The sequence below is a fragment of the Electrophorus electricus genome, chromosome 14, assembly GCF_013358815.1.
Source record: "Electrophorus electricus isolate fEleEle1 chromosome 14, fEleEle1.pri, whole genome shotgun sequence".
Lineage (NCBI taxonomy): Eukaryota > Metazoa > Chordata > Actinopteri > Gymnotiformes > Gymnotidae > Electrophorus > Electrophorus electricus.
Genome location: NC_049548.1, coordinates 6,180,693 through 6,205,902, shown reverse-complemented (window position 1 = coordinate 6,205,902; position 25,210 = coordinate 6,180,693). Strand labels below are relative to the sequence as shown.

Sequence of the window (25,210 nt, the reverse complement as noted above, 5' to 3'; positions counted from 1 at the left end):
AGCTGATCCATCTGGTCCATCAAGAGTCACTCTCATCTCATCAGTGCATAAAACCTTTGAAAAATCTGTCTTTAGATATTTCTTGGCCCAGTCTTAACGTTTCACCTTATGTGTCTTATTCAGTGGTGGTTGGTTTTCAGCCTCCCTTACCTTGGCCATGTCTATGAGTACTGAACGCCTTGTACTTCTGGGCACTCCAGGTAGGTTGCAGTTCTGGAATATGACAGCACTGGAGGATAATGGGTACCTGGTCACTTCACGTTTGATTCTTCTCAAATAGACAGTTAACTTGCTCCTTTTTTTTTCTCTACACGTTTCTTGTGACCCTGTTCACTATTTGCAACAAAACATTTAATGTTTCTGTGATCACACCCCAATATCTTATCTTAAAAATTAAAAAGTGCTGCATCCCTCTGAAAGACTTTTTACAATTTTTGACTTTTCGGAGTTAGTTAAATCTCTTTTTTAGTACATTTTGCCTGAGGAAAAGAAGCTGCCTAATAATGATGCACTCTGTGGTATAGGGTGTTGATCTCCTTAGGCCACACTCTCCCTCATTATACAAATACACATCACCTGATACACTTAAGTCCAATAAGCATTCAAGTTTATATGACTTGGTGTTGGAAAATATGCTTTTGCCTAATAATTGTGTATATAAATCTGAAGAAGATTCTAGGTGAGTAGCTGCAATGTACTGTAGTACAACATGTAGAGATATTCAAAATTGTTGTAAATTGTTGTAAATTGTTGTACTAATTCAGAAGCACCTCATTTGCACAGCTGATAAAGGGCCTCTGTTTCTCTGGAAACTATATTTACTTTACTGCAAGAGAGAGAGGGAGGGGTTCTCCAGAGCATCAGGACATTTCGGAAAGATGTCCTTCATTAGCTGTGATCCAAAACCCTGAACCAGCCTAGTAACTGATGATTAGCACTGGGATTGTTCCGCAGTCAGGAGCACAATTTGGCTCTAGACTGCTTCACTAGCTTTGCTTTTCACCAACCTTGCAGTTTATGTTCAAATTTAAAGCACTGGCAGTAGTGACAATAATGAACAGAATAACACACTAATAGATTCAAGTTCAGTATCAGGTGTTAGCGTTAGCCATCAAGACTAAGAGAGCACTGTGTGTTCTTCAAACCTTCAGAGAGCATTGTGTGTTCAGAACATACATGTGTTACCCTTTAAATGAACTATATGGTGTTACAATAGTTTTGTAAAATGAGGGTCATGATGATATAGGATATTCAAATATTTCAGATAGAGGATTAATGAATTACAGGATTTATCAAAAGATGGTTTTAGATAAATAAAAAGACTTAAATGCTACTCCGTCACACATACACACAAACACACACACACACACACACACACACACACACACACACACAAACAAACACATACACCCACACACACACACATACCTATTGTTAGCCTTTGATTACTTTGATGACCACTGTCCACTACAAATGTGTATATTCTGCATTTACCAGTTTCGGCCTATATTCAATTAATGTTATAACGTTATTAAAATTATTATTGTAACGTCCAAAAGAAGAGGACATCAAATAGACTCGTCTTTTTTTAGATAGTTCTTAAAAGATTGACTATATAGTCAAAAAGATTGACTATATTGCCCTATTGTACAATACTCAATGGTAAAAGTTATTTACAAATGAAGTGTGAAGAGACCCTATTTAACTGGTATTACTACTTACCTGCTTGGAAGGGACCTTAATATCATGGAACATTATGAATGTATTTTATAATATTTATGACAGTAATCTTCTAAAATCCTTTGTAATATTTCTGACAGTAATTCTCTAAAATGGTTGAACCAAGTAAATTTGCACTGGTGTATCAAGCACTGTTTTTCTCCAATTTAATAATCAAATTAGTGCCAATGCAAACCTTCTTACTGTCTCTATGTTACTGATGCGTACACAGAGCAAGTAATGCTTTGATGATTGTGTGGGTAAACTGAGACTATACAAACAAACAATGCAATTAATTACTCTATTGATTTAATCCTCTCAGAAGCACTTGTCTATGATAGTGTTGTAACAACAGCAATTGCTAACTGTTGTTCAGTTTTGTGAAAGGAAATAACCCCTTTATAGTCAAGCAAAACTATTCTTTTGCTAACCTGATTTGCTACGTTGCTCAAATAGATTATCTTACCATTTAATGCATCTAGCTTGACTTTGGAATTCATTCAGGACTATAAATTGCATTTCATTCTGCTTTTAAATTGTGTTTTTTTAACTGCTAATTTTACAGTGTGAAAGGAAATCTGATAACAGCTTTTACTTACAGTGCAATATAATCAGTCTGTGAGTTGGTAATCAGTGAGACATTGTTAAGTGCCAAGATCTGTATATCTTGGAATCTGAACCTGAGAACAGAGTATAAACATCTCTATGTCATCTAAATGCAGTGGTAAATTACCACTTGACAGATGGAAGGAGGTCATCTGTAACAATAGTTAAATATTTTTGACATATTTAATGTTTTCAGAACTGCTTCATTCTGATTTCATGATTTGATTACACATTTCTTTAAAGAGTTTGATATGATGTGGGACAAACCTATAAAGGAAGTTATTAACATTGAGGTGAGAGGAGGCACAGAGTTGGGTTTTGAGCTGAAGAGAATGCACAAGGTGACATCCTGTGAGCACGCAAACAAAACATGAAAGAGTTGAAAAAGGTGAACTTCAGGCCTTTGTTTATGACAGAGAGAGAGAAAGAGAGAGAGAGTTGTGGTGTGGTATTTCCATCAGCGTGTATGTGTGTGTAGCAGAGGGGAAATGTATTTTTTACACAGAATGCTTAAGTGAAAAAAGGATTAGTTAAACCATATATACTATCATCTGTAATAGACTGATGAATAAAAAATTTGCATGCATTTCCTCAAGAACTTAAAGTACACAGTAAGATCTATTTTGTAAAAATATTACTCTTTAATATAAATTATTGAAATATTTTATAAATATAAATATGTGCAAAGTTCCTTGCTGCATTTTCTGTTGTAATGCCTTTGTTTTCAGATTTTCAAGCTTGCACTCTGGGTCATTAGACTAGACCTTAAGATGCCACATCTTTATAAAAGACAGAGTACAAAACATGTTGTCCTCTTGTGGTGACACATGTAAACAGCTTCTCAATTTGTCAAAATACAAAAAAGCAAGAAGTACAAGTGGAACCATAAGCCCTTCCATTGACTCACAATACATTCATTTAACTGTAGACAGCATGTCCTGTTGAAAGAAACACTATGTTACTGTTATTGAATGGGCAATATGAGGCATGACATATTTCTCATTAGCACATACAGAACAAACATGTTCCTCTGTTTTTAGAGGAACATAATCCTCCATGTCAAACTCCAGGATCAGCAAATAAGGGTGTTGCATACTGTGCTTGGCTTTGTTTCACAGCACATTAACTGTCAACTCTTGGAAGTTTGCACTGTATTGTAATTTCATCACCAGCATGTTGATCTATAATCATCTGCCATTTCCCAGCAAAACCAAAGCCTTGGCTGTCGAGGGCATAGTTACAACAGTCCACTGAGTTTTCCTTCAGAGCGAGCCGGGGGCTGAAACCGCCTGTAGTAACAGGTCTCTCCTGTCTGCTTTGATCCTTCCGTATCAAATTCTTTTTATTTTTTCAAGCGTCAGTCTTGTGTTGTGACCGGGCACGGTGGCCATTGTTGACACAGCAGTGCCAGTAGTGAGTAACTGCCCCCTTGGCCACTGCATGCCTACTTATGAGGCAGTTACACTTGGCAAGCCTCAGTGGAAATGTATATGTTACTGCAAACAACCAGCTCTGAGCACTCCTTTAAACACATGTGGCCAGAACTCTCCTTTCAGCATAGTCAAAATGTCATCTGGGGATGAAACAGAGTGACTGAGCTTTTTTTCCTATAGCAAAATGCTGCAGAATCCCATAGCAGCACGCTTAACCCTTGTACTGACTATCTATCACTTGTGTTAATCTTCAACAAGGTCCATGTTTTCCAAATGAACCTGGAAACTAAAAGTTGGAGGCAAAAAGATATAACTGTCACCTCTGCTTACTCCTGTCCATGGCTGCTCTGCTGTCAGTTCAACAGTTTGTCCCGTTGCATGCGAGTACATACTTTGTGCTGTCCATCACACAGCAGCCGTCTGCCAAAGTTCACACTATAGCGGTCAAAGGCACAGTAGGCCACAGCTGGCCAGCAATACTGATAGATGCTGAAAATGTTTCAGAGCAGTTCACTCAGACCCTTAATAAATTCCAGAGTTCACAATACTGCCCTGCACTCCAGCTTCATATGGGGTTTTGCTGGTCAATTCCACGACTGCTCAAGCAGTTCAGTACATCTGAAGACAAACCTGGTTCTGCCTCTGTGCTCCAGAACTATGTGGTGATTATTAGATGGGCGCATCATACTCATGTAGAAACTCTTGGAGCGTTTGAGGCAGCTGGTCCCGTTTAGTGGACACGTCTATGTGGCCATTGAGAGTCTTGCGGCAGAGGTGCTGCAGTGTAGACATGCTGGAGGCCAGAGGCCGTAGCAGCTCCAGTGGGATTTTCTCTCCTCCAGAGTAGATAAAGTATGTACTCCCATCCACTGCACTGCTGCCCCTGACACTGTCCACTGCAGCTTGTGCCACAGATGCAGCCCCTGCGCCTTCAGCAGAGGGCATGTAATGGTGTACGAGTTTCAGGACACAATCAAAGCGTGGTACGGGCACTGCTTGTGAGCTCCGGGGGTCCGTCTGCAGGAAGAAGGAGCAGGTGTCACACTGGATGCGCAGATTCTTGGTGCCCGTGGCTGTTTTCACACTGAGGGTGAAGAAGTGTTGGTGATCCGAGCTGTCACGCACCAGGAAGGTGCCAGGAGGCTCTGCATTCAGCAGGGAACTGGCCTCCTTCCCGCTCAAGGCACCCCAGTAGAAACCGCTTTCCTGCAGTTTCCGCACAGCCGCCAGCACCATCTGATACTGGGCCCTGGAGCTGAACGTTTTGAAGCGGTGGTGGGGCCGGCACACTCCGCTTTGAAAGGGGCTGCTGCTCATGACGCTATCAAGCCTGCTGTGCGTTACCATGGCGCTCTGCTTGCGCCCTGTCCCGCCCAGCCTCCGCTGGTGCTTGGGGTCCAGGGCCGAGGGGCCGTCCCAGCCAGGGTGCACATGCACCAGGGAGCAGCAAAACAAAGACCAGAGCTTCGTCGCCTCCTCAACATCCAGAAGCAATAATATTTCAATGGGTATGGAAAACAGCTAAATGAAAAAGCAAAAGAGAGGAAAATGTATCAGTATTTGCACAGCAGACAGCAGTAGATGCATGACAGATGTTTGAGTACTTCTTGGTGCCAGCTCTGATGTTATCTGTTCAATTCAGATTAAAATTTAAATGGGACATATTCATGAACAGGGAACACTGTGTATGTGTAGATGTATATTCCACAGTGTAACTTGCAGTGTCTAATACACACACACACACACACACACACACACACACACACACACACACACACACACACACACACACACACACACACACACACACACACACACACACGGTAACTGGTGTGCAAGAGAAACTTTTAGTTGCTGCTCTGCTATGAACACCTAATCCAGGCAACACTTCGATCGCACATGGGCTTTTGAAAAGTAAGATATGTGAATGAAGTTCTTCATTTATTGTTTATTGTGAATGACCCGATTCATCATTCATATCCAAAGGCCTCTTTCTCGTGTTGCATTATAAATACACCCTGACACAAAAGCATGGAAAGGCAACCGAACATCTTTCCTTCTATAAATGAAAAATGCTATTTTTTTTCAGCATATTCAGGAGAATCAGGATATTACTCTAGTGAACTCTTCACCCAAAGGCAGATTTTAGGAAGGCAATCGCTGATCATCGATGCGCTTTTCCGTAACTCAAAATCAGCTGGTAACATCTCACTGCCGGCGCCTAAGAGATGAGTAAATCTAACACGCCAATACAAATCACGCGCGGTTCGTCACAAAATGCATTGCAATGGACTGCCATATGCATCACGGATTAGGTGTACAGAGCTTTTATATGGTTTGCATACAGCATAATTTCTAAATGGACATAATAAACGAAACGGTTATAATTACCTTGAAAGTCTTATCCGACCGAATCTTGAACTTGCGTTTAAACACAGAACTATATAGCTTCTTGTGTGATCCTTTTATATAGTCTACGCTGTAAAATGCGTTTGTAAAGTGATGGTCTTGTAAAAGGTTTCGTGTCAGACAATTTGTATTCACTTTGAGCACCCTCTCACGTCTCCCCCCGATGAGGGGTAGTGGAAGTACTGTTCTCTTCATCGAGTGAGCCTGATATTTCTAAAAGGCTCCACCCCTCCGTTTTTCCAGTAAGCAACCACACACGTACATACGCGCGCGCGCGCGCGTGCACACACACACGCACACACACACACGCACACACGCACACACACACACACACGCACGCACACACACACACGCACACACACACACGCACACGCACACACGCACACACGCACACACACACGCACACACGCACACACACACACACACACGCACACACACACACACGCACACACACACACACACACGCACGCACACACACACACACACACACACGCTTTCTCTCACTCTCTTGGCGGACTGCCAATAAATAATCAGCGTGACCTTTTTCTACGGGACGATTCCTGGTATTCGGAGTCCTCCCTTCCCCCTTCCCCGTCAGGCTACAAGGTAAAAAAAGTTGAAGAGCCCTTGCAGAATTAGCTAGCTGCCTACATACCCTCGGATGACCGCAAATAAAACGCTTTTAAAAGACAATTTTTGCAATGCCTAAAATTAGTCGACGCGTTAACACGCAGCCAGCCACCAGTAATCATGTTCTTTACATGCAATAGCTACCATTACATATAATTACCATTACAATAATAATAATAACAATAATAATAATAATAATAATAATAATAATAATAATAATAATAATAATAATAATAATAATAATAATAATAATTTGTGTCGTAACCAGCTTTCTTGAAATTAACTAAAATGCTCACGGTCACCATGCCTAGAATGTATGCATGCTCACTTGGTGTACTGCCCTGTACGCCATCTATAGGGTAAAGACGGAAGTAAGAGACCGGGTGGTTCATACGTTTAAAATCCATAAATAACCAGTTATAATGATGTGTACAGCTGATAAACATACTGTGATGTCATGAAGCATATTATCTTTAAAGATCAAAATAGCCTAAAATATGCTTACTTAGCAAATGCATAATTGTAGAACGCATTCGCCAAGGATATAAAATCCTATTTTATTCTCACATGGAAATATGACAGTGTGTATGTAATTTCTACTCTAATGTCCAGGACAATTAAATAATATGTAAAGTGTAGCCACACTGATGGGCTTCTGACGCTCGTCTCATGTACCTAATGTCATAAACATAAAGTTTCGAGTGTTCAAAAAGGCTTAGGAAAAAATGGCGGCGCCCATGACTTGGAGGAGACTTGTGAACTTTGTTTATACTCCTGCTGTCTTTGGAGTATTCTCTAAACTTTCGGACAGACTATTTAGGAAACATGACAAGATCAGAGGGTAAATTCAGACTACGCCTATTCAAATTGGGAAACAGAAGTAAATTAACCGACAGCTTCGCAAGGAAACGTGATATTTTGCTAGGTCGTTGTCGTATATTGTGGCTACCGCTAGCTAGCTTAGTAGCTAACGTGCTGCATTGTTCTGTCTAGTGTGGTTAACCACCTCAACACCAAATTGGTTTTAGCACATTTTATTGACGTGAACTTACAACATTTATTTCAGTTTTTTATTCTAATTACTGATCGATTTTATGTGAAATACTGCACTAACAATTGTATGCTACTATGGCTCGCTAATAGGATGTTTTAGAAAACTTATCAATTCAAACTGTAGCTACATGAGTATTATCATTTAGTTTAACAGCCCAAAATAAAATTACGCTGTGTTTAGGCTTTATCTGTTTGTATGCTTGGTTTTTTGTTTAATAGACTCATGAGAGTCTGTTAAGATAAGAAAGACTAACATTTGTCTGTTGGACTTGCCCTATCATGGATTTTCCTCTTATAACCATTCCCTTTGTTGGAATATTCATTCATCTTAATTCATAATCACTCATAATTTGTTGCAACATAACCAACTGCTTGAAATGGTTTTTTCTTCAAGAGTAGAGTGTAACATGATCCTGATGTAGTCCCACAGAGCAAAAGTCAACACCATGTACCTGCATAGCACTGTTAAATATCATACACCCAATACAATGTGTACAGGGAGCTCAATTGCGGGCAGGAAGATTTGTTTTTATTCTTCACAGGGTTGCTTCTGAATGATGCTCTTTTGGGACTGCAGCCATCTTTAGTTTGTGCTTAACCTTTTAGTCTTCAGTCTTCAGCATGTGAAGTGCATGCTTGGTTAAGTTTAGATTGGACTTTTTTGCAGTGGTCTGTTTGGTGTCACTGTCCTGCCTGCATTAGTCTAATACATTGGGTTATATTTGATCAGCCATGATTCTTATTGAGAAGAGAACCTGCTGTTCCCCACAGCAGCCATATCACTGGTGAAGATAAGTGAAGTGAAACCAGTAGTAATACAAACAGCAAACCTAGTTGCTATCATAGTTCTCTCTTTGCTGTGTTTTATATGTAAAGTGTAAAGGTTTGAATCATGGCAGTTCCTTTTTTTGTGGGCCACTCTTATTTTCCAGATAATTTTGTTAGTTATATATTGTATAAATTGATTGAATTAAGCAAACTGCTGCATTCTGTTCTTGACACATATTAGTGACTTGTATCTTGGGTGACTGACATTATGGAAGTGTGGTCTTCTGATATATGGTTTTTCTCCCTCTGTCTCTGGGTCTGTATCTTGAGGGATTTTCTAGATAACTGAAAGGAATCTGTTGTCATCGTAAAGTAATCTTTCTGCAAGAGTCATCACAGGTTTCAACCTCATTGTGCGATGTCAAGCAGTTGGCATGTCTTTATTATATGTTCTCTTGGTTGTACTGCTTATGTTCACTTCCATCTGCAATTCTTTTATCTCAGAGTTGTCAGACACGAACCATTTATAGAGTCTAGAGAATAAGCAATACCTATGGTTAAGATTGGAATGAGTGCCACAGTCATTTATCACATATGGGTGAAAATACGTTTCAATTAAAGCTGACAATCTATTAAGCAGTTTAAAAAACAAATTTCAGAATGGTAAAAAAAAACAAAAAACATGTCTCGTAAGCATATATTTAGTTTTGTTTGCTTGTTTACCATGTTAACTGGGTTGCTGAAGCATGCCTGTAGCAATTGAGTACACAGGCTGGTTAAAAAAGTGGGGAGGGTATAAGTGTAATATCAGTTAACAATATCTTGATTGGCCTGTCTAGACTTTTTGCACTACTTCACTGAACTATATTGACAAATATACTGATATTGACAAATGTCTGGACATCATCTGGGCATTTTGAGTTATAATGCATAAAAAACAGGTATGTGCATGTATAAACTAATTGGTAGTGGTGTTTACATTGTGATGGAATATGGTAGCAGAATGCAATCTGAATCTGCTGTCAGAAGGCATGTCATTCATTGGAATTATCTAATAATTTGTCATAATTACCTGTGGCACAGCATGTGGCATGCATGCATTTGCAGTGACTATATTGAAATGGAAAATGCATGCTGCTTTGTTCTGATTGTGAACCAGTTACACTGACCAGTAAATTTGGGCTGATAGACAATGTCATCATCAGGGACTGAGAGACTTCTTGATGTTGAGCCAGTGTTTTGACGTACCACCATGACATCAGGGATTATACCCTGCCTGCTATAATTCCATTGTCTCTGCTATAATCTAGAAAACTATATTTATCACATACCTGGAGATTAATTTGAGCCATAGAGCTGATGAATATGTATTTTAATGAGTCTTGAGTCCTTCCAGTGAAATGAACTATCAGCTATTTCCCTTTTTCTGTGTAATCAACTGTTTTTAAACAATGTCATTGAACATTTAAGTGATTAAAAATGTCACATATATGGTTTTTAATTGCAAGGACCCAATTAACTAATAGTAATTAATGTCATTAATTTAATAATTATTGAAAAAAGTATCTAAAAATGCCTCACTACACCCTTCTTCCAGCCATGTTCTCGTCCTTAACAATGTTTTCCTGTAGACATTGTCATATGCCAGTTACGTAGATACTGCCCAACACCAATGATCAGATTTCAGAGAGTAAATATTAAAATATCAACTGAAAGTATAGACAGAACCATTCACTCATGTGTTCTGTTGCATTTTATTTATTTGCTTTTGGGGTATCTCCCATCTGTGCTGGGTGATTGATTCCTTGCATGCTGGTCTAATAGATGCCTCCCAATTTCTGTTTGTAGAAGGAATTGTACTTGTGTGGTGAGAGTCAATTCAGCTAAGAAAAACATTGTCTGGAATTGGGGTATGTAGAACTTAAGATAACCTTGGTGTTTAGCAGTGAATCTGTATAGGGCTTTAAAGGTGGTGTTCATGCCGTCTCTCACAGGCAATGTTCTTGCCCTCCTGTCATCTGAATACAGCAGCCTCTGGCAATGAACTTGCTATTCTGTTTAAGGACCATTGCTACTGTGTTGTTGAGCATATTGAAATAATCAAGTGTTGGAAGAAAATCAAATATAGTAGTAGCTTCAAAATATGTAATATTCTGCCCAGTAAACACCAAGAGTCTACTCTCAAAATCAGCATTTACTTAGAAGGATCTGATACAAGCTCTTAGTATTTTACCAGATGTTTTGTAATGAAGCAGTTCTGCATTAAATTACATTTAGAGTGTCTGAGGTTTCTGTTGTCTAGGACTGCCATTTTACCAACATGCTGACATTCTTTATAACCGCTGTCACCGACCCAGCAGGATCTGGCAATGTGTTGTGGGATTGCTTCTGTTGGATAATCAGTATTGTATTAAGAAGACCCATCTGTGTTCACAGTACATTTATCCTTTGGCAAGATCTTGAAGCCTTAAGACCTGCATCTCACAGTGTGATTTCACTTTACTGGAAGAGAATATGTGAAAAGGTTGAGTAAAGGTGCTTTGTTTTTGTTATTTTAAGTCAATAGAATTTCCAGAAAGTACATTGGAGTTTGAGCATGGAGAAGTGCCATCTCACCAAGTTACTTTGTAATATGGCCTCCATCTCAGACTGCTTTATCACAGTTCTGGAACTGATCAATCCTTTCAATTATTTATTGATTATTTATATGATGTATACATCAAAAAGATGACAAATAAATACATAAAAACAATTATCAAACGTTGCTGCCATCAGGAGGAACTGAAATAGGGGAAAAAAATTGTGATGTAAATGAAATAGGGATGTAATTGTGACAGAAGAAATTAACCAGAAATGACATCATTGTCTCAGCAATATTTTTTGAAATGCCAGAATTTAACTTCAATGTAAATTTATCGTCCTCACAGATTTCTGTGCAAAGCTTTAGTCTGCTCGATTCATGGCAAAAAAAGATAGTATATAGATTAAACTTGTGTTGGAAGCTTCTCTTCCTGTATGAGATCCTGTGACTGACTTCTGCTAACTCCTAGTCTTTTGTTTTCTTCTTGCGGTGCCCCATAGGTCCACCCTGCTACTCCTGCCCCCTCTTCTGGCCGGGGCAGCTCCTGCACCACTGGCCTGCTCCAGGCTGCCAGGCTCCACTAGAGCAGAAGGGCTTCATTCCCGCTTCTACTGGATTGCTGACCATGTTCCAGCCTTCAAGGTGCCCGGGGGTCGCATCCGTGTGCTCCGCTCCCCGGATGAGTTCTATCAAGCTATGAAGGTGTGCGTGTTGGCCTCTGCATATTTCTGGGTGTGAAAGCTAGATCCATAACTAGTAGGCCTATGCCTTTTTTTTGTTTTAAAACTAATTATTACGTGAAGGCCTACCATTCAGCCAGAGAATATGCTTTGTGACTTTATGTACCTAAAAAAAGAAAAGGAAAGCAAATGTCAAGCTATTATCACATCTTTTTCTCAGAAAGGTTACAATACTTGATTTGCCAACAGAGTGTGTTTTGCCTAGACAGGTTTGAATGTACAATATTTAAAAAGGCTGATTTTCTGGTCTAGAAAGGTGTGCAACAAGTTATAGAACCATTTATCAGAATTAGCCAAATCACATCCAGTCCAGTTTGTAGATTTTCTGGAAATGTACTGACTATCTGTAAATGTACATGCCAGAAGGTGATTTAAGGAATTAAACAGTGTTCTGAATTTTATTTGATCATAGTCTGACCACTATTGTTAATATATAAATAGTGTGCAAAAAGTGAAATATGATCTTTCCTGTATTATGAAACCTAGTTTTTATTTGATTGTCAGATATGAATTGGGATTTGAATGAGTATTACGTAGTATAACTACCACAATTAATAGCTGCTAGGTTTTTTTTATTTGTTCTGTTAATTTAATCTGTTGACAAATGATATGATATTAAGGCATTTTGAGCGACTGCATACTTTGTCTGACTAGTTTGTGAACTGATACTAGTGTCTGTTTCATTTCCAAGCCATGAAAGTTTTGTGTTTTGTTAGTACGCCTGATATTTTTACTGATTGCATGGCTTTCTGGTCACTGATATTTTATATCTTTTCATCACAGTATAATATTCCGTACCTGCTAACATCATTTGATCTTATTGCCATTTAAGCAATCTTCATGTAGTGTTGGCTTTGTAACCACAGATGTCATTATAAAGCCTGTTCTTGATTTCTTGCTTGTTACTGCCAAAGAGTAATTTTGTATGCACTAGGCATGTGTTTAATAGGATGTTTCATTGATAACAACCCTTGTAGTGTTAGTCCTTGTGAAGCGGTTAACTTCACTATTCCCAGTATTTGAAAGGCTTATAAAACCTTGAATGGGACTTCAGTGTAGGAAACATTAGTAGGCAGCTGGGCACTAGCATGGTAACATGCAAACTTAAAAAATTAATAGCCACTGCATAAACTAGCTTCTCAACAGCCTAACCCATTTTATTTGCATTATCTTTAATGAAAGTTTGTAAGGTAATTTGTATAATGCACGGTGCTCGTAGGTCCCATAATTTTTCAGTTGGGAAATCTTGTCTCCTACAAAATTGAAAACCCCTCCAAGCTGACAAGCAGTGTACTGTAGAAAATACTAAGTTGTACAATAAGTTTTATTTTAATAACATGGTAAAGATATGCTACATTATGTGTTTATGCAGGTACGCATCAAGACAGCCAAGCATCGAGTGGTGATGGCCTCCTTGTATCTTGGCACAGGACCACTAGAGCAAGATCTTGTATGTTTTCCTCATGTACTACAAGTTTCAGTGAAGGTCTACTTCATATATGAGTTACATATATGAGGGTAGCCACTGCTGATACATTAAAAAAAAATTAGGCTGACATGCAGACAGTAGCTTGTTAACTTAATAAACATGCCAAGAGTAGCTGGTCAAGTTTTCTGTTGTTTTATTTTGTTTTGTTTTGTTTACTTTGCATGAAGGTTGACTGTATAGAAGAGGCACTCAAGCACTCGCAGGAAGAGGCTGCTGCTGATTTAAAGGTGTCTGTGCTGCTGGACTACACCAGAGGATCCAGAGGCTAGTGTCGTCCTTCACGTTATTTCTCCTGCTCTCTATGACCAAATGTTGCTCTCCACTTCAGTTTGAAGTACACAGTACACTTGTTAGCATGTTATAACATGAGCACTATGACTGTATTCCTGAGAAATGGTGAGAAGGAAATAGAAGCGCATAAGAAATCCCCACCAAGTTCCCTACTTCCTTTCTGTGGAATGATTGTGGCCCATGCGTGTAATTCATAACATAATCTGCTTTGCTTATTTTGCAGTATGCTTCCATCATACTGCATGCACATTCCACTGTAAAGGGTCTTTTCTTGTACTAGGAAGAACAAACTCTTAAGGGGTCACGTTATCCCCTTTTAATGCAATATATATATAAATATGTAAGCCATAAATATCCCTGTCAAGGTGGTGAATTATGTGCGAATTTGCTTTCTCTTTTCCAGGAAAGAATAATTCACGTACAATGCTGTTGCCTTTGCTGCAACGTTACCCGGAGCAAATGAGAGTTGCTCTATACCACACTCCAGACCTGCGGGGCCTGTTGCGCCTCTTTGTTCCTGACAGGTTTAATGAGACCATTGGCGTGCAGCATATCAAAGCTTACCTGTTTGACAACAGTCTCATTATCAGTGGGTATGGACAGTCAGACAAAGGCACACACCCACTTCTCATCAACTGCAGATACCTACAGTACAGGCCTTGTAGTAGATGCATGCACATTTCAGTTTACTACACTTAAATATGTTTGTTTCTGTATGCTGCTGAATGCACCATCCACTCTTCAAATATTGCATATTTTGCCTCAAGTATGCTTCATAGTTCAGTTATTGCTTTAGGTTTCTTATTATACACTGACATGTTAAAAGTCATGGGACAGAAGCTAGTATCGTGTAGGATGCCCTCTAACCCAGCAAATTGCAACAACTCAACATGGCATTGATTCCACAAGTGGACAGAAGTCATCAGAAGGGATGTTGAGCCATGCCATCTGAATAGCCATCCACAACTCTGTGGTATTTGTAGGTACAGGATCACATGTGTGAATAGACCTCTCCAACACATGCCATACATGCTCAATTAGGCTCATGTCAGACAAACATGCAGGCCACCCCGTTTGTCGGAACTCTCCAGAATGCTCCTCAAACCGATTCTTGACAAGCTGGGCCCAGTGGCACAGTGCATTTTCCTGCTGTAATATCCCATCATTGTGGAGGTACTTGAAGTCCATGAAGGGCTGCGAATGGTCACCAAGCAGTGAAAAGTAGCAGGCACTGGTAAATGATGCGTTTAGGCAGACCGTCGGACCCAAACCATGCTATGAGAACACATCCTACACCTGTATAGAACCACCATTAACCTGCATAGTGCCTTGTTGACAACTGGGGTCCGTGGCTTCATGGGGTCTGCACAACATACTAACCCTACCAACAGCCCTGAAACAACTGGTACCATGACTCATTGGATCATGTCACATGTTGCGAGTCCTCTAGAGTACAGTTAGCAACCTCACAAGCCCAGGTAAGGTGCTGTGTCCAATGTAGTGGTGTTAAGTTCAAGTTTCAAGTTTGGTTTATTTAGCACATACATAGTCATACACAGTATAACTCGCAGTTAAATGGTTTGAGAGTGCTCTGTCCAAAATGAGGAAAAAACAGGGGTGCATATGGAACTATATATATATATATATATATATATATATATATATATATATATATATATATATATATATATACAAAAATATATTAACAATGTATGTATAATATATGTATAATATGGATATACACAATGTACAATGTATATATGGATATGTATATATGTATGTACACAATGTACAGTTCCAGCTTACAATTGACATATTTACAGTTACATCGTGGTGGTGGTCCCCACAGTTTATCAGTTTCCCTGATTCAGGGCCTGAATGGCCTGTGGGAAGAAGCTCCTCTTCAGTCTCTCTGTCTTGGTCTTCAGGGAGCGAAAGCGCTTCCCTGACCTGAACAGAGAGAAGAGCCTATTGTTGGGATGGGTGGGGTCCTTCACAATCCTCCTGGCCTTGGTCTGGCACCGCTTGTGATAGATGGTCTGCAGGTCAGGAAGTTCCGTATGAGTGATGCGCTCTGCTGAATGCATTACCCTTTGGAGTGCTTGTCTGTCCTGCTTGGTGCTCTTCCCAAACCAGACTGTGATGTTCCCTGTGAGGATGCTCTCGATAGTGCAGAGGCTTCTCTTAACAGAGGCACTCTGGTGGGTCTTCTGCTCTGATATCCCATGGAAGCTAAAGAACGCTGCACTGACCTGCAGTATATGTCACCTCCATTGAATGTGGATGTGGTTTCTACCAGAGTCATTCGTCTGTTCACAAGAACAATTCTAGCCAGATACCAGTGGTCACGATCACAAGCACCCGTGGGTGGCCATTGTTCTGTCCCCTGTAGGTGATGTCTTCTATGACATATTCCTTGTACACTTGACACTGTGGCTCGAGGAATGTTAAATGCCCACATAACTTTGTAAATGGAATGTCCCATCTGTCTGGCACCCACTATCATACCTCATTCGAACTCTGATGATTCATGTCATCTTGCCATGAGCACTCTGGCCTGTTTTCAGCCTCACTCACAAGATAACACCTCACAACTTATACAGGTGTGGGCATCAATGCCACTTCATAATCTATTTACATACTGCATTCGCATGACTTTTAGCATGTCAGTGTATTATTGATTTGCCATACAACCCAGTCATGATAAAGTTAACACAACCTCAGGTAGGGTGCAGAGATAAACAGTGATAAACAACAGTGAGTGGATAGAGTCAGCATGAAGTGGTCATTTGTATTGTGTCCTCTTGCAGGGCCAATTTGAGTGAATCGTACTTCACTAACCGGCAGGACCGTTATGTGTTGGTGGAGGACTGCGCAGAGGTAGCCAATTTCTTTGCTGAGCTGGTGCATGCTGTGAGTGACATCTCACTGCAGCTGGAGCATGATGACACTGTCCATGTGATGGAGGAAATGGTGCACCCCTACAAAGGCAAGTAATAGTGTTGACTGAACAGTTACAGAATGATGAAGGTATGTAAACAAGTATGCCATCTAGATCATGAATTCCTTCATGTGATTGAGGAAGTGTTAAGAAGACTGACAACTCATCAGAACATCTGCTACACAACTGAGTTCTGGATTGTCTTCACTGATGCATCATGGCACTCCCTTGTGTCCTCCCACACTAACTCTTGCCTTTTGTCATTCTTGAGCGGCTGTTTCCATGTTGCACTTTTTCACATTTCCCCATAGCTGTAGGTTTGTGACCATAGCCGCAGGCTTCAGAGATGTTGGTTTTAGCAGTGCCAGAAGTGGTGTGTCTTACACTCCAACTGCTTCGTGGGCTCAGAGGGGATCACGGACAGTGGTGTGAGTGATTACGCGTAACCCAAGCGCCCAGCACTGTAAAGCCAGTACCAGCCCATGATGTAACCACTCCAGAAGGGGACTACAGTTTGTCACAGAACCCAGAAATAGAGTGATGATGTCACTTTGCTGATGGTAAATGATCTGTAGAGGGAGGGAGAGTGGAAAGGGGAGAAAGACGGGAAGGTGGAATATAGGCCTCATTGGAGTCTGTCGAGACTGTGGTAATGTCAGGGAGAGAGAGGCTGATGGGCAGAGTGTGGAATCTATAAATGAAGGATAGGCATAAGTAGGATGAAATGCTGTCAAAACATGTATGTGGACTTGCATTACTGACTTTGTTCACGCTCAAGCCCCCATGCCTTTTAAGTGTAAAAAGAAAAAATAATTATGCAGAGGCATGATGAAGGCAGAGCCTGCAAGTTCTCCTCCCACTAAACTGGAGCGATGCTTCATTGAGAAGTCCGTCCGCTGAGTCTGCAGTTCATTGCCTGTGTAGATCCAGTAATTGGATCCTCCTGCCTGTCGGTAAGAGCGGCTGAACTCCACGGCCCTCTTAACTGGATGTGTTTGGTCCTCAGAGGCTTCGAGGGCCTGGGGTTGCTGGTCTGCAGCCTGTGGGGAAAGCCCCTGTCTTTGCCATCAAAGCACAGCTTGTTTTGCTCCACACATATTTGTGGGTTTTCTTCCCTTCTTTAGACAGCAAACAGACTTCCGATCAGCCTCTCCCACATCATTCTCATCACATCCTTCTTGTGGAGTGCACAACCAAACTGGCCCCAGATCAGGAGGTTTTGCCCGTATGTAACGAAAACACAGCGCTTTTGTACAGAATCTAATTCATTATTTACAGATTGCATCTCTTTCTATGACTCACTGTGGCACATTATGTCTAGCAGAGGCGCCAGGCTTTGACAGAGCGCTTTCCAGATGGTCAGCAGTTATTGACCCATGTCTCTGAGGTTTGCAAGATTATGCATTTGCAAGATCCTTAGATATGAGCAACAGCCTCAACTGAAAATGTAGTATTGGCAGTGTTCAATACATGTATCTACATCAGCCATGAAATGGACTGTATTTTGCTTCAAGTCTGCTGAATTTAAAAAAAAAATACTAAAAGTGCTGAAAGTTGTTTGCTATTGCAATACTTCTTCACTTGATGTTAATGCTAAGATTATTCACACTGGAAGCAATGTATCCAAAAGTTTCACATCTTACTCTGATTCCCAGGTAATCGGGTGGACTTCTCATCCTCAGCACATCAGCGAATTATGGGTGTGATAAGTGTGGCCAGGGCTCGGCAGCAGCTACTGGAGTTGGGGCACTTGAGAGACTCGGACTCAGAATTTGAAGGTGGAGAAGAGCATAGCGACACCTGGCTCTTCCCACTTGTGCAGATGAAGCCTTTGGGCATCCAGCTGGATGAGGAGGTAACGCAGCGTCTGCTCATGGAAGCAGGCAAAGATGCTACAGTCTACTTGACATCTGGCTACTTCAACCTGACACAAGCTTACATGAGGCTGGTGCTGGGAGCGGCATCAGACTACTGCATCCTCATGGCTTCCCCAGAGGTCAACGGGTTCTTTGGGGCTAAAGGAGTGGCAGGCGCTATTCCCGAAGCTTATGTCCACCTTGCCCATCAATTCTATAGCAAAGTAAGCAAGATTATTTTAATTATTTGCTGATATTGGTTTATCTTTTCTCCCTATAAAGTTTTTAGGGCCATGTTCAGTACATATAAATAGCTTTTATTTAACCTGTTTTTGTAGTAAAATGTAGTACTGCTGCTGCTTTCCACCAGGTGTGTAAGCTGGGTCAACAGGGTCGTGTCCAACTCCATGAGTACCATCGCCCCGACTGGACATTCCATGCCAAGGGTGAGTGGTATTTGACTCTCTGCCCTGTGTTTACACCTTCACCTTTAAATACACTGTATTATTAGAGGCACCATGGGGTTAGGTTTCCATTAAACCCTGCGATGGACGCTTCAGGATACCTGGAAAACTCATTTTTAATGCACGGGGTAGGTTTCCCAGCATCTCTGGGCTGCCGGGATCTCCTCTGATCCTTTCCCGCTCGGCTTCAGCCTACTGAGGCTCTGGTGTTTTCTCTGTAAACCAAAGGAATGCACAGACCAGATTCTTTGGCTTTTCCTTAATTTTGAGGCGTTTCAGCCTTACTTTTCTGAGACATCCATTAGGACAAATTGAAAGCAACAATGGAGCCAAAAGGATCAGTATTAACCTGTTCCTCCTCCTGTTCCTGATGTTTTCCATAGCTGTGACTGCCAGGCTATTTTTCTTAAACTAAATGATTATGATTTTCATATGCAGTTTCAAGACGTGAATATTTTTAATATTCTCAATGGACAAAATGGCCTCAAATACACATTTTTGTACAGATCTCTCTGACCTGGAGCTGAGATAGAGAGAAGCAGGAGTGAGAGAGCAGAGACTAGAATAGAGCAAGGAGTGAGAGAAAGTGAGCCAGAGTTCAGTAAATATGGGCAGCATCAGTGGAATTCAATTTCATGGTCCTGTTGAGAAGTCCTGCTTATTAGATAAAGCCTTGTCAATGCCGTCATTTCTAGTAAACAGAGAAGCAGAAGTGGGAATAGACAGGGTGCAGAGGTCCCCTTTCTTGAGCAGGAAAAGGAATCAATGACCATTAGCTGGCATTCTGACGCTGGCCCTTGGCCTGCATTGGTCCTATTCACCCCGGGCAAAAGACAATAAGCATCTTGACCTAAGTGAGGATGAGAGAAGAGAGAGAATATGGATATGAAAACTCTAACTAGTACGGTTGGATGAACTCCAATTACCTTGAAGGCATTTTGAGATACATAATTGATAGTTTTGTACATACAAGGAAATCCTGAGGAATAAGTTTCTTCCCGTCAGCTGTGCAACCTTATATTCAGCTTCAGCTAGAAAGAATGCTACCTTAGGGCAAAATAGTTCTCATTGTGATGGCTTTGTGTAACTAAGACAAGGTTTTCCTTGTTTGAAGTCTTTGCATCATAGTTTTGTTCTTGTTTTATCATTTGTGATATAAATTGGGGGAAAAAAAAACCACCCTGCATATTGTTGGTGAATCTTCTGTCGTTTGAAATGAAGACATGGAAAGGTCTGTTTGTTCTGAAATGCTGAGGTATCATATTTCATATTCAGAGTTTCCTGTAAGAGCTGAATGGAGGCCACGTGGTTTTAAGTTCACAAATCCTGTGCCAGCAGTGAAATGTAGCCAAATTGAAATTATGCTGTTTAAGCCGGGTAATGCTCACACAGACTCTAGACCTTAGAAACACTTGTGCTTTCTCCAAGAAACCACATGTAACCTTGTCTGACTGGGCAGAGCATATCTGAATATTTCTTTGAAATGCTGTTTTTCACTAGTTGACTTCATTGGAACAATGTTCATGCATGTTTGTGTGCAATGAGAATGATTAATGTGACTGTTCTTCCAAATTCTTCCTCTTTTCTCTTCTAATTTCTTACTAGCCTATTAAACCTCACTTCCATTTCTCACAGGTTTGTGGTACTACCTTAAAGGGAAAGACGGCCCTTGTCTCACTCTTATTGGCTCCCCCAATTTTGGCTATCGCTCAGTACACAGGGATTTGGAGGCACAGATTGCCCTAGTAACAGAGAATGAGCAGCTCCAGGCCCAACTACACCAGGTTAGATTGTCTCTCATAATGGAAATATGGAACCCTAAATTTGAACAATAATTCACTAATTGCAAATATTTATACATATTGGGTCTTGTATAATCATTTATTGATGGTACACAGTGTGCTCCCAACCTTTCCCTTATTTATTTTTTGCTGAGGCTGGTTAATAAGCCCATTATACTCACTGCAGTTTACCATTTAGTATCCTTAGACCAAGGCCACATGATGTTTCTGGGAAACATATACAAGTGGTAATAAAGCCTGAGTAACCATAAATGGGTTCAGAGGCTTTTTAACTCTATGGATGACTTGAATTTCCTGTCACTTCTTATCAAATGGAGGTTATGTAAGTTTACTGCAAGGTCAGTCAAGTAATGTTCACTGATGAGTCAACACTCCAAACTCCGCCTCTAACCAACATTCTAAACATTGGCTAATGTAGGCAAAAGACCAGTCCAGAAGTCAACATTATCAACACTGATGCTTGTATACAAATGTGAACAATTAAGCATAGATGTTTCTTCAGCTCCAATAAGTAGAAGGTAGATGTTTCCATTCACTGTACTGCTTTCCAGTAATAGCAGCAGTAATAATAATACATTTGATTTATACAGTAATTTTCTTAAACCAAATAGTTTGACAAAGATTGGAAACACAGTAAGTTGTCAATGAACTATGCTTTTTTTCCCCCCCTCTTGATAATCTTTAAATATTTCTGCCATTTCCAATCAGTCATTGAGGCATAATGCTTTTAATTACTGCTCACAACTGCCAGTAACAGTCAAGTGTTTTTGACTGCCAGTAACAGTCACATGATAATTCATGCTAATAACACTCAGGTGCTTAAGTTACTGAGTCTTTTGAGTCTTTTTCATACTTGTTTAATGTTGAATATTCATATAAATAATAATAATAAGTAATACATTTTTATATTTAAGTGATTACACTCACATCTGTTACATTTGTTTACTCTCTCTCTCATCTCCAGGAGCAAGAGATGTTGTACCAGAGGTCCACAGAGGTTTCACACTCCACCTTTAAGCAGCCTGACCGCTATGTTAAGTTATGGGTGAAGCTGATCACTCCTCTCATTAAAAACTTCTTCTGAGAATGCACATTGCCTGAATTGCTGAACTTCTTACAGTTCAAACCAAGTTGGTTCATCAAATACAGGAGTTCTCTAGAAGGGTTGCCCTCCACAGTTTCATTGATTTAATTCAATGAGTGTGTGGTAGTTTACTAATGAGTTAAACCAGATGCAGAGCAGGAAACAACATTCCTTGCTATTGTAAGAATTTCAAACCTGAATGCCACATTGTATTCAATGACCAGGTTCTTTGGATCCATGTAAAATAAATGTATATAGTTATTTATGCCAGATGTCAACATCAACACCTAACTGATGGAGAACAAATGAGACCAAAGTCTCCATCTCTGTGGATGAAGTTCACAAATGGAGCAATCAGTATGTTCCAGTTTCTAGACTTCTCTGTGAAGTTCTTTTTACTGGGCACATGCCAAATGTCTATGAATATACTTGTAACAAACCCAAAGCTGGCGGACAGTGGGTTTTTAAGAATGTGCATTGTCACTGCAGTGGTTCTTCTAGCCCAAAGGCCATCACATTGTTGAGTGTCAAACTAGCATGGCCAGACCACAGCACCACAGCCTCAGTCATACATTATTCCAGTGCTATCATGCTTCAGCTACTGAACTGCATTGTCATTGACCACCTTAAGGCCTCACTTGCTAACAACTTAATCAGACATAATCTGTCTGTAATGCTAAATATTGAGATTCAGAGGAACTAGCACTGTCTCCCATTTGAAGATTACAAAAAGATAGGTTATTTAGTCACAATTTAGAACATATGTGGTCCAATGGATAAAGTTCTTTAAGTCAACAATAGCACTGGGTTTGTAACCCTCTAAAGTCTAACACATTGCTGGTTATGTGAAAAGGCATGTTGTAATATTCTATTTAATAAACAGAACACAAAAAACTATATATTTATTAGTACAGCAAAGAATGAGAGTTAAAGCTTACTTTTAAGTACTAACCTTTCAAAAATATGCTGATTGATGACCCCACAACAACAAAAAAACAAATGGTCTCTGATTCTTAAAGTGCTGAAATACCTTTTTATAATTTTTTTTGTTAGTTGTTTTTAATAGTGCTATTAGACTGCCCCCTTGTGAATGTGCCTGCTGTCAATGACCATAATGAAGCATCATGCTTTTGGTAGAAGTTAATATTTTTTGTTTTTATGAAAGTGTTGCCAAAAAAAGGATGTGGAGAAAAGTAATATTTTAAGTTAAATTTCAGTCTCAAATATGAGCAAAATTGTTAATTTAAGATTTTAGCATGTTAAATGTCAAGCACAACATTTAGTCATTGTAAACTGTAAAAATAAAGGCACACTGATGTAATCAGAGTTCATTGTCTAGACACTGAGAAGTCGGCATACAGCTGCTAGCACCCACTTGTTCGGGTTTTAGGTTAAAGTTCCAAACACATGCGTGTCTTGGTCATACACGTTCTTGGTCTCCTGGCAGTCCACTGGAATGGCTCTGATGAAGATAACAGACATGGCAGGCATCATCTCCTTTAGATGAACATCAGCAATCACACCAGACTGCAAGCCCCTGTCACCAAAAAAATTAATTATTTTATAGATAAACCTTATTCCAAAACATGCTTGATAATTATTTAAACGCTGAATTTGGCCATCGCTTCTTTATACAACAATGCCACTCTTGTAACTGTCACTAATAGTAACCTCAACTCTTCTGTGTTATATGTGAAGTATTGTCTTTTTTATTTGGTGTGTCTTTGGTTAACGAAAGTACAAAGGTAACAGATGGGTCACAGCAAATTGGAACTTTCTATTAAAACTAAAAGGTTTGGCATAGTCTGAGAACTGGGAAGATTCTGGGGAAGTGGACTATGGTTAAAGCAAACATGGTTACTTTTTATTGTGATCATATTTAAACCCTATTGGAGTAGTCCTGTGAGATTAGTAAGAAAAGGTTTTAAAATCCTGCTCTAAACAGTAACTGATTTCTCAACAATTTGCTATGCACTGGTTGAGCGTTTGTCAATTTGGAGGTGCATTTAAATAGTTGCTGATTGATACTGCTTGAAGTAGTAAGTAAAAAAATAGTTTCTTTTGTAGTTCTTTCTGTTTGCCTTTCTGATCTTTTAAGATGTTCACTTAACTAAACCTGAACATTGATGTAGACAAACACAAATGATCACAAATGTTTTTTTTTATTCAGTGACATGCTGACTTCCACACCTGGAGTGCTAGTTAATCTGTTGTACTTGGAGTGTATGAGGCTTCATGTGTCAGCCATTCTAATTAACTATACCATAGACTAAGTACAGAATGTCAAAATATCCCTCACCCTCACAAAGGAATTTGATGGATGATAAGCTATAGCATGTTCATGGGGACATTACACTTATCAAAGTCTATAAAAATCAGTTTACATTTCAGTTTATTTGAATATTTATTGGTAATAGTAGTTTTTTATTTGTATTTTTGAAAGACTGTATGAATAGAACATTTGTCCACAGGTTGTTAAACTAGTGGAAGCAGTGGATTTTTTAAAATCTCATTTATAAAGTCAGTAAGTGTTTAGTATGTTTGAAGGAGACCAATATGCAAGTTATGGAAGTTTTTTCAAGCTGTCTTGAGTAAACACTTTGATGCCCTACTGGAAAAGCTTTGACTGTGGGTCAATTGGTCTAACAATACAAGCTTTAAAAAATAGATTTCATTCTTTCATGCAGTCTGAGAGTATGTATTAATTTTCATTGTAAAAATGTGTTTTAGTTCAGTAGGTAATGTTTTAAAAAAATAAAAGTTTGGTTGTCATTTCAAGTGGGTTATTTCACCTTTCTACAATAGTGGTGAGATCTTAACAAATGATATCACAACATATTAGAAAAATGAACATCTCAGTTTCCATAAGTCCATGGACAAAAGCACCCTTTCTGAGTGTACTGGTCATGTCTTCCTTATTCTTTTTAGTCACATCTATGGCCAGACACGTCTTATCTAAAGGCCATCAGTTTTTCCTGGCCATACACTGCAAGATGGCAGTGAGGAAATCTGGATTGAAAAAGAAAGCCAGCCAAACTGTAGCAGGCATGGCAACGTCAGCTATCCATGTCTCCCGTTCCTATAGAGAGAGAAAGTGTAGAGTCAGTTTAACAGGCAAACTTGACTATAAATTCTCATGGGAACTTTGGAGTGCGTTTGGCATAATAGGACTAATTAAAGACCTAGTTCTTGCAATTGTATGTGGCAATAAGAATAAGTATTTCTCATACCTTGACCCTCAGAAGGAGGTCAGCATACCAACCTCCCAGCCCCTGAAGAGCGGGATAAGCGAGCTTTGTCCGGGACTCTGGAAGAAAAGGGCATTCTGTAGCTCTTCCATGGCT

The 25,210-nt window shown here is 39.8% G+C and overlaps 2 protein-coding genes across 2 annotated transcripts; one reads left to right on the top strand and one right to left on the bottom strand.

The window, feature by feature from the left end:
- Positions 1-2,942: 2,942 nt before the first annotated feature.
- socs3b (suppressor of cytokine signaling 3b) lies at positions 2,943-6,343 on the bottom strand. Its single transcript, XM_027010463.2, has 2 exons — positions 6,150-6,343; positions 2,943-5,279 (listed from the first exon to the last, which is right to left on the bottom strand). The coding sequence occupies exon 2, from the start codon at positions 5,103-5,105 to the stop codon at positions 4,428-4,430; it is 678 nt and encodes a 225-aa protein (XP_026866264.2). The 5' UTR covers positions 5,106-5,279; positions 6,150-6,343; the 3' UTR covers positions 2,943-4,427.
- Positions 6,344-7,522: 1,179 nt separating this feature from the next.
- LOC113577660 (CDP-diacylglycerol--glycerol-3-phosphate 3-phosphatidyltransferase, mitochondrial) lies at positions 7,523-24,644 on the top strand. Its single transcript, XM_027010445.2, has 10 exons — positions 7,523-7,638; positions 11,700-11,901; positions 13,312-13,389; positions 13,596-13,692; positions 14,123-14,312; positions 16,530-16,708; positions 18,316-18,740; positions 18,887-18,962; positions 20,616-20,764; positions 21,747-24,644. Exons 1-10 carry the CDS (start codon positions 7,523-7,525, stop codon positions 21,864-21,866), a joined length of 1,632 nt encoding a protein of 543 aa, XP_026866246.2. The 3' UTR covers positions 21,867-24,644.
- Positions 24,645-25,210: the final 566 nt, after the last annotated feature.